At 39.9% G+C, this 14,171-nt stretch overlaps 1 protein-coding gene across 1 annotated transcript in view; it reads left to right on the forward strand.

Moving 5' to 3' along the window:
• Window positions 1-218: 218 nt before the first annotated feature.
• The window catches only part of LOC131890870 (epoxide hydrolase 4-like), a 19,990-nt gene continuing 6,037 nt past the window's right edge, over window positions 219-14,171 (forward strand). Inside the window, exons 1-7 of the mRNA XM_059240310.1 lie at window positions 219-704; window positions 2,720-2,870; window positions 5,526-5,784; window positions 7,306-7,466; window positions 8,513-8,637; window positions 12,719-12,854; window positions 13,146-13,298. Coding sequence (XP_059096293.1) covers window positions 450-704; window positions 2,720-2,870; window positions 5,526-5,784; window positions 7,306-7,466; window positions 8,513-8,637; window positions 12,719-12,854; window positions 13,146-13,298 — 1,240 coding nt within the window. The 5' untranslated portion in view covers window positions 219-449. The remainder of the gene's footprint in view (window positions 705-2,719; window positions 2,871-5,525; window positions 5,785-7,305; window positions 7,467-8,512; window positions 8,638-12,718; window positions 12,855-13,145; window positions 13,299-14,171) is intronic.

A 14,171-nucleotide genomic window follows, 5' to 3' on the forward strand; every position in this document is an offset into this window, starting at 1 on the left:
ACACTCAATATGTAGTACGTCTATGTGAGGGTACGTGCATTGTATGACCCATAATGTCACACACGAACGCACATGTAGAGTAGATAAGCTGAAGCGATTGGACAAGTGGAATGTTCAAAGCTCACCCGAGAGCCCGGTGACTTCAGTGGACTTTGTAGCGGATCCGAGTCTCAAGACTGACCAAGTGAGATGCAATTGCCCGTCCATTCTGGGCTAGTCAATCACTCACTTACTCAGTCAGTCAGTCAGTCAGTCAGTCAGTCAGCTGTTGCAGGGGCCAATTGATCCATTCCCAAGACCAAACCAGAGTGGTCCAACCAAGTTTTATGGATGGCTATTCAACTTCTTCTTGTGGGGACCAGAGGAAGTGATTGATTAACAGAGTGAAGTGTGAGAGCGGGAGTGAAAGCAAGAAAGGAGCCGAGGAAGAAAGAGTGGAAAGAGTGGAGATGAAAATGAGAAACTGTCTTAAGACCTTCCTGGGGGAAGTGTTACTCTTGTTCTATGGTCTGGTGTTCCTGCTCTTGAGCCAGGTGGAAAAGTTTCAAGGCCTCTTTAAGTGGGCCAAAATGAGGCAACGGGCACAAAAGATATCGTCACCAGATGAAAAACTTGGGAAAAGGACCTCGATGAGGAACTCGTTCGTTCCACCCCATTGTTTAGCCGATTCGTCCCTGGGCCGACACATGTTTGTCAAAATTGGGGTAAGGCGTCGATCTAGAGCTGCATTGTTTAAAAGGCTTCTCTGGGACGCCTCTTGGGAGATCATATAAGCATAAATGTTCAAAGATGGTGAGGAATCCCGACCTTTACCGTTTTTCATGGGCTTACAAACTCACTCGTAGCCTTGGATGTAAGGTGCAACGTGTAGTTGCAGTGTTATGTCCATCTCCGCAAGTAGCATTGAAAGCCCTTGGGAATGTTTTCCACCCAAAAACAACCATGCGATGGTTGATTATTTTTGTTCCTATCTTTCGCACACAAAGAGGAAATTGGAATTTGATCCCTTCAGATGTCTCTTTCAAGATTGTGCATGATCCAAGGTCAGCACTCAGTTAATGGATACATCCATTTCAAACGGTCTTTGGGCAAATGGCAATTTCTTTTATTGGAGGTGATTGATTCATCCAAACCTGATCGTCATGGTTAAAAGTTGATGGGTAGAATTCAGCCTTGAAGAGAATGTGGCCTTTGGTCATCTTGCCTTTGACAGCACAGGTTAGTTTTCTCATAATCTATCAGAATGTATCTCGTTCCATATGCGTAATGACATTCCCAACATTGTCCGAAGAGCCTTTGAGCTGTTGAAAAGGTGCACTCGAGAGAAGGCCCCCCAAAAATCGCTTTCTCCCGATAACAACCAAGGCCTCTTATTCGACAAAGTGCATTTCTCTTCAAGGAATGCAATTTGAGGACGAAATTCGTACTTTGGTGTGGTGCTCAAATATGGGTAGCATGGGATGACATTCAAAAGACATGAAAATAACGAGAACAAAATTTACAATGACCAGGTGGAGCTAACAATGTCTTTGACAATAGCTTGATATCGGTGTGGTAATTGGGAAAATTTCCATATAAAAACACGATCTAGTGTAAACATGGTTTGGTTGGAAACCCTGGTCGCTCTTTGTGTCTCTCTGTAATATTCATTGCGTGGTTCGAATTCCATTTGTAGACATCATACCAGACCAATCAATTTCATTTACAACTTGAAGATCACGGATGATGAAAGTTTGCTAAAAAAATTCAGAATTATGTTTCTCAAAAATGAATACAAGTTAGTCAACCACATTTAATAACAGGCCATAAGAGATTCATCGTACAGAGCTTCACTGCACCTCTTTTTCTACTTGGGCTATGCCATGGTGCCTCTGCAAGTAAAAACAGCCTCAGCCTCTCAAATCCACATTGTGTTGTTGCGCACATTTTTCTAATCTCCTTGTAATTCCTCCTCTTCATTAGGAAAAGATTAACATCATTGAGAGCGAAAGAAGAACACCCATCACCCACCTGGCAAACCCCAATATAAGAGAGTCCTTTTGTTCCCATTGTCAAAACCAGTTAGTTGTCTTTGTCGTATTTCTTTGTCTTCATTGAAGAAGGTCTCGTTCCACGAAATGACTTCAGTTCTCACTTTCCATCTATGGAACAGGGTTTCACGTCTGCCCTTAGCCTCGAGTTGGCGGGCGAAAAACGAAAGAATTGGAAGGGCTCTCCCTCGGGAGGGTTTGATTTCCACCCACAACCTCGATCCCACGTCCCATGTCCCACGTCCCACGTCACATCATGATCTCTTGCGGTCTTTTTGACTTGGCAAGAGATGACCTCGTGGAAATGGGACAAATATTTTGGAACTCGTCAAGGCTTCTTGTAATGAGAAAATGACTTTGGTTCAATCCAGATATGAGATGGGATGAGACTGGTTCGTCACAAGATTTTCCCCAAGAGTTTGTGGATCTCATTTGAGATTCTCATTTCAAGTAGATTGAGATTACTTTTCAGATCAGTTTTCCTATTCAAATGCCGTCTCAAGGGTTTTTTGAACTAAAATTGGATTGGAATCCTTTCTTGTTCCTTTATCTAAAATCCGGGAGATGAAGGAGAAGGATGAAGTTGGAGAGAAGGATTAGGATTGCCAAGCTGAGAGCGAGGGAAAAAGTGTATTTATCCTATTTCCTGGTTTGCAATATTGATACGTGAGTTTTTGGGTTGGTTGCAGAGAAATAAATATCATTATGTGGAGTCTGGATCCCAAGCCAGTCCAAAAGTGGTGGTTTGTCTACACGATTTTGCCGATTTTTGGTACGGTTTCCGCCATCAATTGCGGAGTCTGTCCCAAAATATGTGGATCATTGCCCTGGACTTAAAGGGTAAGCTTCAAATAAAAAAACACAGGATATGTGGACCGTGCATCTTGTACGTTTTTATGAACACTATGCTGCTGTACGGCCAAGGCGGACCGTGCATCTTGTACGTTTTTATGAACACTATGAACACTGAGACTCTATGAAACTCGCACTGAGTTCATTCTTCCAGATGTAAAAATCGAAGCATCGTACGTGCGCCTTTTCACTTTAAGGATGTTTTTCACAGAATACACTTACAGAGATCTCACAGTCATCAAAAGATCTAACGAGTCCTCTACTAGTTCATTCATACGCATAATTTTCTGGGTGACTCAAAAAGCCTTGTCCGAATCCAGTTCAAAAACCGTCCAGTCAAGTTCGTCCACAAAACTTGAATGCAGTAAGGGACAATGCGTTGTTGACGTTATTTTTTGATAGAACCATTAAAGTGCATTCCAAAAGTAATTCACCACCTGCAGTTGTCAGATGTGTTCACATGTTGAAATGAATTATGATGCTTGAAAAGAAAAGGTGGTTAAGGGACATAAACAAGAGGGCCAATAACTTATTAGAATTAGCTGCTTCAAATTGATAAAACCTTAGCGACATCTCTCTCAAAGCAAGATAAGTCAAAACACATGTCCGAGGAATTCGACCACCTGAATAGAGCTCTTGCTCACTGCAAGGGACTCTGAAAAAATGTTAGTAGATTGTTGAATGTTGGCTTGAAATATTTTGCAATTTTCGGAGACTTTGAAATAATCAGGTGTTTTTTTCCAAAGTTCCCCAAAATGATGGTTTTAGTTTCTAATATGATCATTAAATTGGACATTTTGTTGTAAAAGATTTCACCAAAGAACATCAGCAATGCATCTTGGCGTGATTGTTGCATTTTGATACAAGTTTAATAATTCTATGTACTTTTTGGCGTGGGAAATTCAGCCCTGTACAGAGCTATAATTTTTGCTTCAATCTTGATCTGAACTTCTTAATAAACTTTGATATTAGTTAGTGCAGTTATGTTATTTGGCTTAGCTTTGCATTTTTCCAAATCTTTTTCCAGCTAGTTGTTAGCAAAGCAAATGCAAATTAGAAAAACCACTTACTTTCTCTAAGGTTGACATTCAAAATAAGCGGTCTGGTGATAAATGTACAATACTTCTCGACATTATATTTCCAATAGCGGTGAAAAAGTCCTCAAACGTATGATGAAAGAGTCCATGTGGTTCAAAGAATTTGGGGCAGGGCTTACTTTCAGAAGTCGAGATAATGACTTTTATCTTACAACAACAAATTTGAGATTAAGGGATACTGAAATGGTGTGCATTCGGTATTGATGTTAAAGTACAGAAAAGATGGTCCATTTAAGAATGCCTTTTTACGACTCAATTTGGGCTTTTCCTTCAGCGTTGTTCCAAACATATATTTGATTTTCTTCACATTTGTTTGGTAGTAGAAGGACTGTTTTATTGGTTATGGTATCAACACCTCATTAACGTCATAAACCAATCTTGACTAATCAGAAAAATCAATCATAATAAAATGATTGGTAGATTGAAATTAATTTTCATGTCTGTCATCTCATTTTCTTCGAAAGAATCCAAAAATAACAATGTTTGATAACTTTTCAACATTTTTCTAAAACTTTTCTCAAATGTTTTGACCTTGATTCATAATATTTTACTTTTTTAGTAGTATATATGATGTAAATACTTCACTAGTTTCGGAGTCTCTACACATCACCCTCTGGAGGCCCAAAGACAGAACCCCTAAAAGTATGGGACATTGAAGCAGGAGAAGAAGATGTCGTCATGAGGGTCACTTTTTGTATTGTATTGTAAAAGACCTATGATCCAATGAGAAATATCTCGCACTAAATAGTTTTAGTTTTAGTTTTTTTTTTTTGGAGAGTCACTTGAACTTTTGGATCTTAATGGCTTTTTATTTAGGGATTAAAATACATTGCCATGTCATTTAATCTTGAAAAAAATTGTTCATTTACCACAATATAGCTGTATAAAGCACCACATTTTCACTCAGTAACATGCAAACACAACTGAAAAAGCTATTTTTGATCTTATGTTTGTTCCTTTCAAGTTTCGTTTCTTTATAAATGTTTTATTGAAACCATAGGAAACTCTTGTGAGTAATATTATGAGTTGTACTTTGGTTTGTTATTGCCTTCATAGTATTGGAAAGTAGGCCAGTGACCTCCCCAAAAATGGTGATGACTCATCAGTCAGGTGCTACTTAAAGCTTAAAGAACCCAATAAGACATTGAATGAGAAGGGGGGGGGGGGGGGCAAGGGTGTATGGTCAGACAAAGCCGAAGAGTTTTTCACTGCTTGGAATTCAATCGGCATTCATAAAATTAAGAGATCGAACAGCTTCCCGAGGTAACAAATTTTGGACCTCTTGAAAAGCAAATGGAAAATATCTGGTCCAGAATTTGTACGTGCATATATCAAAGTCTGATTCGCTGTATGTCAAGGTGGACTAAAAGATGCTAGGAACTGAGATCCAAAAACCTTGCATAATTGAGTCTATTGATAGGATAACAAACCCAAAATATTTCACCAAACTTTAGCGGATCCCATATCTCTTTCAACACCCTGTATATCCCTATGAGTGGGTGCAACCTTGAAGTTTCCCATTAATTGATTTGCACATTTCGTCCAGGCTTTGGCGATTCCGACAAGCCCTCGGAGATGAGCGAGTACTCCATGAAGAGCGTGGTCGAGGATCTCCGTACATTCATCGAGCTCCTGGAACATGAGCGAGTGGTCCTCATGGGTCACGGACTAGGAGGCCTCATCGCCTGGAATTTGGTGGACAAGTACCCCAACCTCATTGATAAGTTCATCACACTGGCCACACCTCACCCACAAACGTTTCAAACCAGAATGAACAAGAACTGGACGTGCATGAAGAAACACAGGTAAGAAAGATCAGTCATTTCAACTTTTCCTGGCCATGGATCAACACACCCAATTGTGGTCCAACGGAACCTCTGGCCAATTGCGGTCGGTCTTTGTATGGGAATTCCCATTGTTCGGCAGATTTCTCCGGAAAGAAAATATCCGATACCCGCCGGAAAGATAAGAGTCAACAAAAGATGGCTAGGCCTAACTTGGAAATCGTACCTTTCATGCCCAAAGTGTGTTCCAAATATTTCTCACGCCTAAGTTGTTTGTCCCTCTCAAACACGTCTCTTCGTAAGGATTGCTGAGATGCACATGTAAAGAACAACACGTTTGTATGTGTTCGTGCACTTTGCTTCGGTGATTAGACGAAAAGGGCCTTCTTTTATCAAAACCAGGAGCCATTCGAACAATGCATGCCAGTAACACAATTTCTATTGTTTCAAAGTTTCCAGCCACGGCACACTTGTATTCCCCAGGATGTAATGATCGTGCACTGTATTCCGGAAAAAAAGAGGTAGTTCCGGTTCACCAGGCTTTCTCATTTAGTCTCTTGGTTTTTTTTTCAAAGCAACATGATAAATAGTATGCATGTTTTCCCAAGTTGATTGGTTGATTTTATTTCGGGAACGATATTTCAAGAACCAACAATAGCAAATTAGCAAATAAGCAAATAGTTTATATACCTTTTGCACAAATATTGCTCAGGTTCTGGGTAAGCGAACGCTTATTTTCACCAGAAAGGGGGCAAAGATTAAGTAGCAGTCGAAAGAGAGGGGCAGAAATCAGAAATAATGAAAGAGGATAAAGTCTGAATTAATTTATGGGCGTGCAAGCAAAGCAATTTGTAATGTTAGCAGGATGCAGAGCTATATTTTTGCACCGTGTGCTTTTTTCACGTCTTGATTCAATCATCTTGGGGTCAAATTTGGATCAATAACACCAAAACTATTCCATAGATATGGGTTACCTTTCCATGTGTATGTGCTTCATGTTGATGGCAGATCCTTTAAAAATGCTCTTCTCCTGATTTAAAGGACTTTAAGGGTCCTCAGATCATCTAGTTTGAGAAGATTATTCATTTTGAAAAGTGGTTCGATGTGGGACAACCAGTCGGTATTGTTTTATCCAAGGAATGGCTCTTTTTTAAATCATTGTCAAACATTTAATTTTTGTACTTAAGCCATATAATTCAAGTCCGTATTATTGTGTATTTCGAACTAAATCATTATAAAGTTGCTTTTTTACGATAGCGGTTACTGATCTTCGAACTCGGTTCCAACTAAAAAGCGTCTTTCAAAGCTTGCTTGCAATGTAATCTATCTGTGAATGCCAGCTTGATTTATTGTCTATTTTCATACCTAGAAATTTGATTGTCTTTTCCTTCGTTTTTGTGCTAACTACTACTTCAGTTATTCTACAACCATCTATCTCAATATTCCAAGCATAATTGCAATTTATGTGGTTTATTATCATGAACATATGAATCTAACGCATTAAACGCCTGTTCTCTCGACTGGTTTCTTTTCCTGTTCCAGAAATTGGTTCCTTTACCGCCTTCCTCTGTATCCTGAGCGCCATCTCGCTCAAAGTGGTCAAGATCTCTTCCGAGACAAGATGGCTCGAAAAACTTACACCAATCTAGTGACCTATTCTAATATGGACTTGGAGGCTTATAAATATTCATTTTCCCGGAAAAGTGAGTCTCCTCCACCCATTTGCCTTACGAGTTGGCGGAGGCCTCGAGACCGCAAGTAAATATTCTATGTAGGCTGGGGGCATGATCCAGCCCGCATTCCAAAAGTTCTTACAAACATAGCCGAGAATTTGAAATTTTTATGCCATTATTCGTAGAGGGATCCAAAGTCAAATTTGAACTCAAGGTTGCTGACGAGCATTTAAAAGGATTGGCCAGTGGGCGGCATTGTTCACGTTGCATACCTAATGCAGAGAAATAGTTACACAATGCTATACTAATTCTCTATTACCGTTCTATTAAATGACCGATATCTGAAACGTCAGTCATAAGTCATAGCAATAAGCATTCAATCGTTATCAATCCTCATATCTCGATTTAAACACTTTCCCGACAATAATTCGGTCTCTAATAGACAACATACAAAGTTGAGAAAAGTTATGTTTTCAGTGCTATAAAACACAAGCAAGCGTGATTTGTAAGCAACTTGAATTTGTCGTCAGCCAAACATGTCTTTTGACTCAAGTTAGATATATGATAGAAGGCCTAACAATCTGAGGCCTTCAACGGGAAAAGCTTGGGTCGAAAAGAGCCGCCCAAATATTCAACAAGGAGAAGGCTCGGAAAGTTGCATGATCATTAATTTCCCATTACTATGTGTGTTAGAGCTAAAAGCATTGTGACTTTACAAGAAATGTAATTTTCCGAAATGTATTGATTTTTTTTCGAAACGTAAAACGCTGGTCCTTATTTCCTCCATTTAGAGTCCCTCGCTGATTTTGTCTACTATAATTACGCTTCTTGGAGCAACGCAAACGTTGCCATAATTTTGTTTGGCTTTTCAACCAAACACTAACCAATTGGTCACAGATATCCACAAATTTTGCCATATTTAGCCTTTTTGTCTTGCACATACTTATGACAAATGTCAGCCGAAAAGGTCACATTTTTTTCCGAGCCCTGATCAATGGGAAAATTCAATTCCATGTACCATGGCCTGCGTTTCCTGACCTCGGCATACTAAATAGCAGACTTGCGCATAATTTCAGGCGATTGGACGGGTCCAGTGAGCTATATTCGTAACTTTCCATCTCATCCTTGGATCCCAATCGCTCTCTCAGGCGGAATCATCCAAGTACCCACGCTTTTCATTATTGGAGGTCAGGATACAGAGGTATGTATGTAACTGTGTTTTCTATGAACATACTAAACATTAAGCATGCATTAGGAATGGAGTTAGGGCTGAATATTCAAGTATTTCAACCTTTGACGCGCATACTCTGACTCTCGATCAATGTTGGATGAAGAGAAACCAAATTGTATATGTAAAGAAGACGCCCTGAAACTAATGTGTATTTTCGGAAAGTGAATATTCCCATGGCTAAATAGGATTAAGAGTCACCGCCGTCTGTTCAAACCAGGTTCAAAGGGAGGACCAAAACGGTTCTCATCTTACATAAATCACCCTCACAAAGGCGGCCAAAAAACCTGGGCATTGCAACATGTTACGTGTACTTTAGTGCAGGAAAGAACTTCTTCATTGTTGAAATGCTAGCTTGGGCAAATCAATTTACAACATACCACACATTTGAACTGATCCTTCCATAGGTTGTTATGCTATTATTATGATTGATATTATTATCGTTTCATTTTATGAAAATCATACATATTATTATCTTAATGTTATTGTCATAGCAGTATGAACAATAAGATCAAAACCAAACGTGTATTTTGTTGATTGCTTCTAATATTCGTATAATCAAGTGAGAGCGTGGTACTTTCCATTTTGATAACTATTCTCTCCAGAGATAGAGCGGTCCCTCGTTTTTCCTCTCTCAAGCAGCAAGTCTGGAACAGGGTTCGAATTTGGGATGGGGGAACAAGGCCACCTCCTTCTCTTCTTTTTCTTTCTAGGAGTGTGCTGAAAGGAGGAAATTTTGATTTACTGTCGAGAATAGCGCTGGCAACAAGTTTTGGGAACCAACCGCTTGAAGAATTGACATTTTATTTTAAACTTGAGAGGAAGGGTAGACCTCGCCGACATAGAGAGCAAATATTGAGTCGAGTAAGTCAATAGATTTGCCAAGTCCAATAGGAAAAAGACTTTCCGGAGTTCTAACTCTTTCATCTTGTTTGTGAGGGTATTAAAAGCCGGAAATCTGCGCTTCCGTATTCAAAGTGAGCCTTGGTTGTAACATGAGAATTCCTCTACGTATATTGCTTAAAGAGGGGCAAAACAATGTCACTGCAAGACCAAAAAGGAAAACCTCCCTCAATTACGACAGTCATCACATCTTGAGATACTTATTAACTCTCTTCGTGAGTTATGACTTGAGTCGAAGGAACGCTCAAAATTTTCATTGTTTTAGGTCGTAAATATCAACCAACTTTCGTTCATGATAATGCACTCATATCATTGTGGAAGAAACCACTCCATGTCCAAAAATGTACTTGAAGAAAAAATATCTAAAGCAGTGTTTCCATTCTCATCAATGGTTGACGACAGAAAGGAGACCCCAATCTAGTCGAACCAACATCTACGCTCATTCTAACTCGATACAAAATTATCTTTCTTGTGACCATTCACCCTCATCATGATCTCTCACATCTACCATATTAGGTTCTAATTTATTCACCACAACCTCCAGTTTTTGTATCAAAAGAAGTAAGACCGACGAAAATCTAGACTCTGAGAGGACGATATTTTCCACCATCCTTAAAGAAGATACACATGGCAACTTGGTTCGCCTCTTTTAGTAAAGATACACTTTACTTTTTACGTTAGGTGAACGAACGGAAAAACATCTACCCATGGAGCTACCATGAACATATTGTTCGTATAGCGTTAGATTTTTGGACAGATTTATTCCTAGGATAAATTCATCGCAATATACGTACATCAATATGAAATAATCGGCCTAATCTGCCTTTGCCGTTCCTGGAGGCGCTCTCATTAAAGCTGCGATGAAAGGACAAGAAAAGATTGCCGATTGTAAGCCATTTTCGTGAAACGTAAGAAGGCTGTTGGCAGTTGCTCTTAAAACACTCCCTTTGAAGTCTTTGAAATAGAACAAGCTTCCTTTGACATGGACCAATGACGTATACGTAAATGTGACATGGAAGTGTCAAGTTAGTGAAAATTGTGTGTAGATAAGGCAGGGACATAAAACGTCAGATCCAATGACCAATATCTCGTTTCGTGGCTCTGGACACAGCATGACTTTCAACGTGCATCACTCGCCAACCAAAAGACCTGAAGAGGCAACAGTCACAAAAAAAGGCCATGGACTGTAGTCTCGTTACTTTGTCCCAAATTGGAAAACAGTTATATCTGGCAGTAGATAGATAAAACAGATAAATTTTGTATCCGAAAGGTCCATTGTTCCATCGAGAAAGACACTTGGTATGGACTCACTCGTTGTTTCACGTTATATTTCCACACGAGAACAACCTTGACTCAGTCTCAAACTGAACCGGATCGATTGTTTTTTACCTTTCTATGCAATGAAACTTTCTCTAGACGGAGCTCAAGAAATTATATTAAAGTGATGATTGCACTAGTAATTCGCACATTTCAATCATTGGATTCTTCCTTCAGTTAATTTGATGACAGGGCGAGGTAAGCGGCTGAGATTATCGAAATGCGAAACCCGAATGCTCAAGACATATTTATAGTTCAGGAAACTGGCAGAACATACCCAAGTTTTAGGATAAATAGGAATTAATGTCCTATTTATCCTAAAACTTGGGTATATTCTGACATTACGACAATTAGCATTTGATTGTGTTTGAGGGATAGAAAGCATTCTTTCATTTTCATGATCAGATTATGACTGCAACTAAAGGTAGGGTTTCTCTTTAGATACATCGACTTTTCCAGCAACATCTGTAATTTCTTGCTCGCACTGGAACAAGAGCAAGCGTCAATGTTCAATAATGATAATCAGTGCTTTAAAGGCCAAGAAAGAGGTAAAGCCGATATTGCGATGCAAATATTCAAAACTAGATTTTGTTCTAGGAGAGCAGCCAAACTTGGTCGTCAAGTGTTTGGACCATGGTTTGAAGGTCAAAATTCAAAAATTTTGCAAAGACAAGCAAGCTGTTTGGGATTGATAGAGTCCAGTCAGTTTTCCGACCCTGATTAATCAACGGTTGCCAAAAAATATGCGATCTACGGGTGTTCATTTTGGTGTCTGTTCCCCATTTGGCCCTAAAGCTATTCTCAAGTCGTTTTCAAGGTAGTCCGTGATGAAAGCAACTGCTGCAAGCTTAGTGCAGAGTCATCTCAAAAAATGACGTCACAAATGACATTATCGCTAATGAAGATTGAGAGAAAGGTTAACTTATTCTTTAATTGAAAGATGTTTCACTTAAAGTATAACCGGAACGAGAGAGCTCTTGTATTGCGAGAGACTACAAAGGATACGACGGTATTTCATTCAAAGATGCGACGAAAGGTATTCATACATGATCCAGATTTTTGGGCTAGTTCTAAAGACCGTCGTGTTATAACGTGCATTTTATTACAGCATTCAAACTGACAAGAATCCAGTGAGTGTTATGAGGATAATAACCTGGGGAATGTAAAGTCGTTGTTGATCCGCTAGCAGGCTTTTAGTTCAGACTAAGACAAGTTTTTTAAAGCAAAATGCCAGATCAACCCTACATTGAAGGACTAACTCTGGCTGCCTAATCTAATCAGCTGATCGAACAGAAATAATATCAAGAAGTGCCGAAAAAGTAAGTATTACGTGAAATGGAAACACTGCAAAGGCGTCGTCCCACGTGGCCCCAGCTATTACAAATGTATCATCACCATTATCGTCATTAAAAAATAGAAAAGATCTGTACTTACCCAAAATGTTCCCCGTGATTCTTTGACAGGATCGTTGATCGCAAGCACTGAAAAAGCAAAAGCAGTGCCAAACATTTCCTTCTGGAAAGAACCAAATCTGACAGACTGTTCTGATAAAAGTTGCCATCTTTGAGAATGGTTGAGTATGGTTGAGAGGGCAATGCCTCATAGAGTGTTTGAACAGAGCCGAAACCTTAGTTGTAAGTACTTGGCTGTCAATGTCATTTGGATCTCAAGCAAAGAGAGGAAGTGAAGTACGTACAGTACAAGAGATCCACGAGTGGAAACTCGGGTAAAACAATTCGGCAAATGAAGTGACTTCTGATACCAACCCACCATTAGTAAACGAGCTGTATTATCGGGAACTATTAACCCAGGGCTTGCTTTTCTTCCTCTCTAGAGTGACCTCGAAACCATCTGCCAGTCCTCTGAGCATGTGGAGAAATTTGCCATGAAAATTGTGGACGAGGCTGGCCACTCGCCCCATCAAGAGCAGCCCATCATAGTGAATCAACACATTCTCAGATTCCTCCAAGGTAACGTATACGCTAGTACCCGTATACGCTAGTACCTTCATTAGTTCAATGTGCCTTTGCAAGAAAAAGGTAGTTATCAGATCATCAATATGATTTCCAACAACAGCGCATTAGGCAGTTTCGATCTACATACAGTATGTATAGCTCGTTCTTCAATTCTTCAAGGCTACTTTACTTGTCTCCTTTGGGGGTGTTGCAGGTATATAAAATTCCCTGCCCGAGATATCGCCTCTTGTGCAAACAGAGAGAACTCCTTACTTACGTTGTTAGTTCAAGTTGTTTACTCTGCAGATGATCCCAAGAATGGTTGCCCAACACCCCTAGAGAATACGGCTCGGAGGAAATCGATTTTTGAATCTCTTTACCGCCATTCAGTGGACGGTGTGTCCAGTACAATGGGCCGAATGTCAAGCAGTGTCACAGGCGTGGGCTCAAAAATATTGGGTAAGCAATAAATACATACTCTACAGACCAAACATACGACAGTTCCCTTGAATGAGAGCGCCACAGCTTCAGGGGAGTTGGCAGAGACATATTGTACCTGGTACGTACGTACCCATGTACCGTACGTACATTGGCTCGCGGTAAGGCTCGACTGTAAGATTTTTAAATATTGGTAGACCCTTGTATCTATGTTCTGGAGGGTTCTCATGACATCAGAGTATGATGGTAGAATGCTCAGAAGTAACAATTGATCTCTCAAATATCATAAATCTGATAAGTAAAGGCACTTCAAAATCGACATATCGACATGCGGCCTTTCGAGTAAAATTGGCCTTCTGTACATAAACACTAAATAGCCATGCCGAGAGCGATGTGACCCCCAATGAAACGAAATGCTTGTATTGTTTGCAACGCTGGTAGCTAACAATGACTAAATTAGAGGCTTCATTGATGACGTATTTCAAACTTCTGCCTCATTTTGGGGGGGAGTGGGCGGGGGTTTGTTCATGAGGAGCAGAATGGGGAGCACATGGGCGTCCACAAGAATGTCGTTTTTGAGACCTTTGAGATACAAGTATATTTTGTCATCATTTTTCATGTTTCCAACCATGAGCCAAGGTCGAAATACGGGTACAAAGAATTTGGCGGGACATTTTGGCACCATGCTGTTCCTCATTAATTAACCGAACCAAAATTGGCTCTAGAAAATTATTAAACTAACCAATGAAACCTGTCAATCAATCAAGGAAACTTTTCGACGCTAACCACGCCCATAGACGGGACAATAAATGGACGATGTGATGGCTATCTTCGCCTCCAACCCTAGCACCCCAAGTAAAACACAATACAATTGCTTCTGAACTAGTACGCTTC

This window comes from Tigriopus californicus, chromosome 11, assembly GCF_007210705.1.
Source record: "Tigriopus californicus strain San Diego chromosome 11, Tcal_SD_v2.1, whole genome shotgun sequence".
In the NCBI taxonomy this organism is placed as follows: domain Eukaryota; kingdom Metazoa; phylum Arthropoda; class Copepoda; order Harpacticoida; family Harpacticidae; genus Tigriopus; species Tigriopus californicus.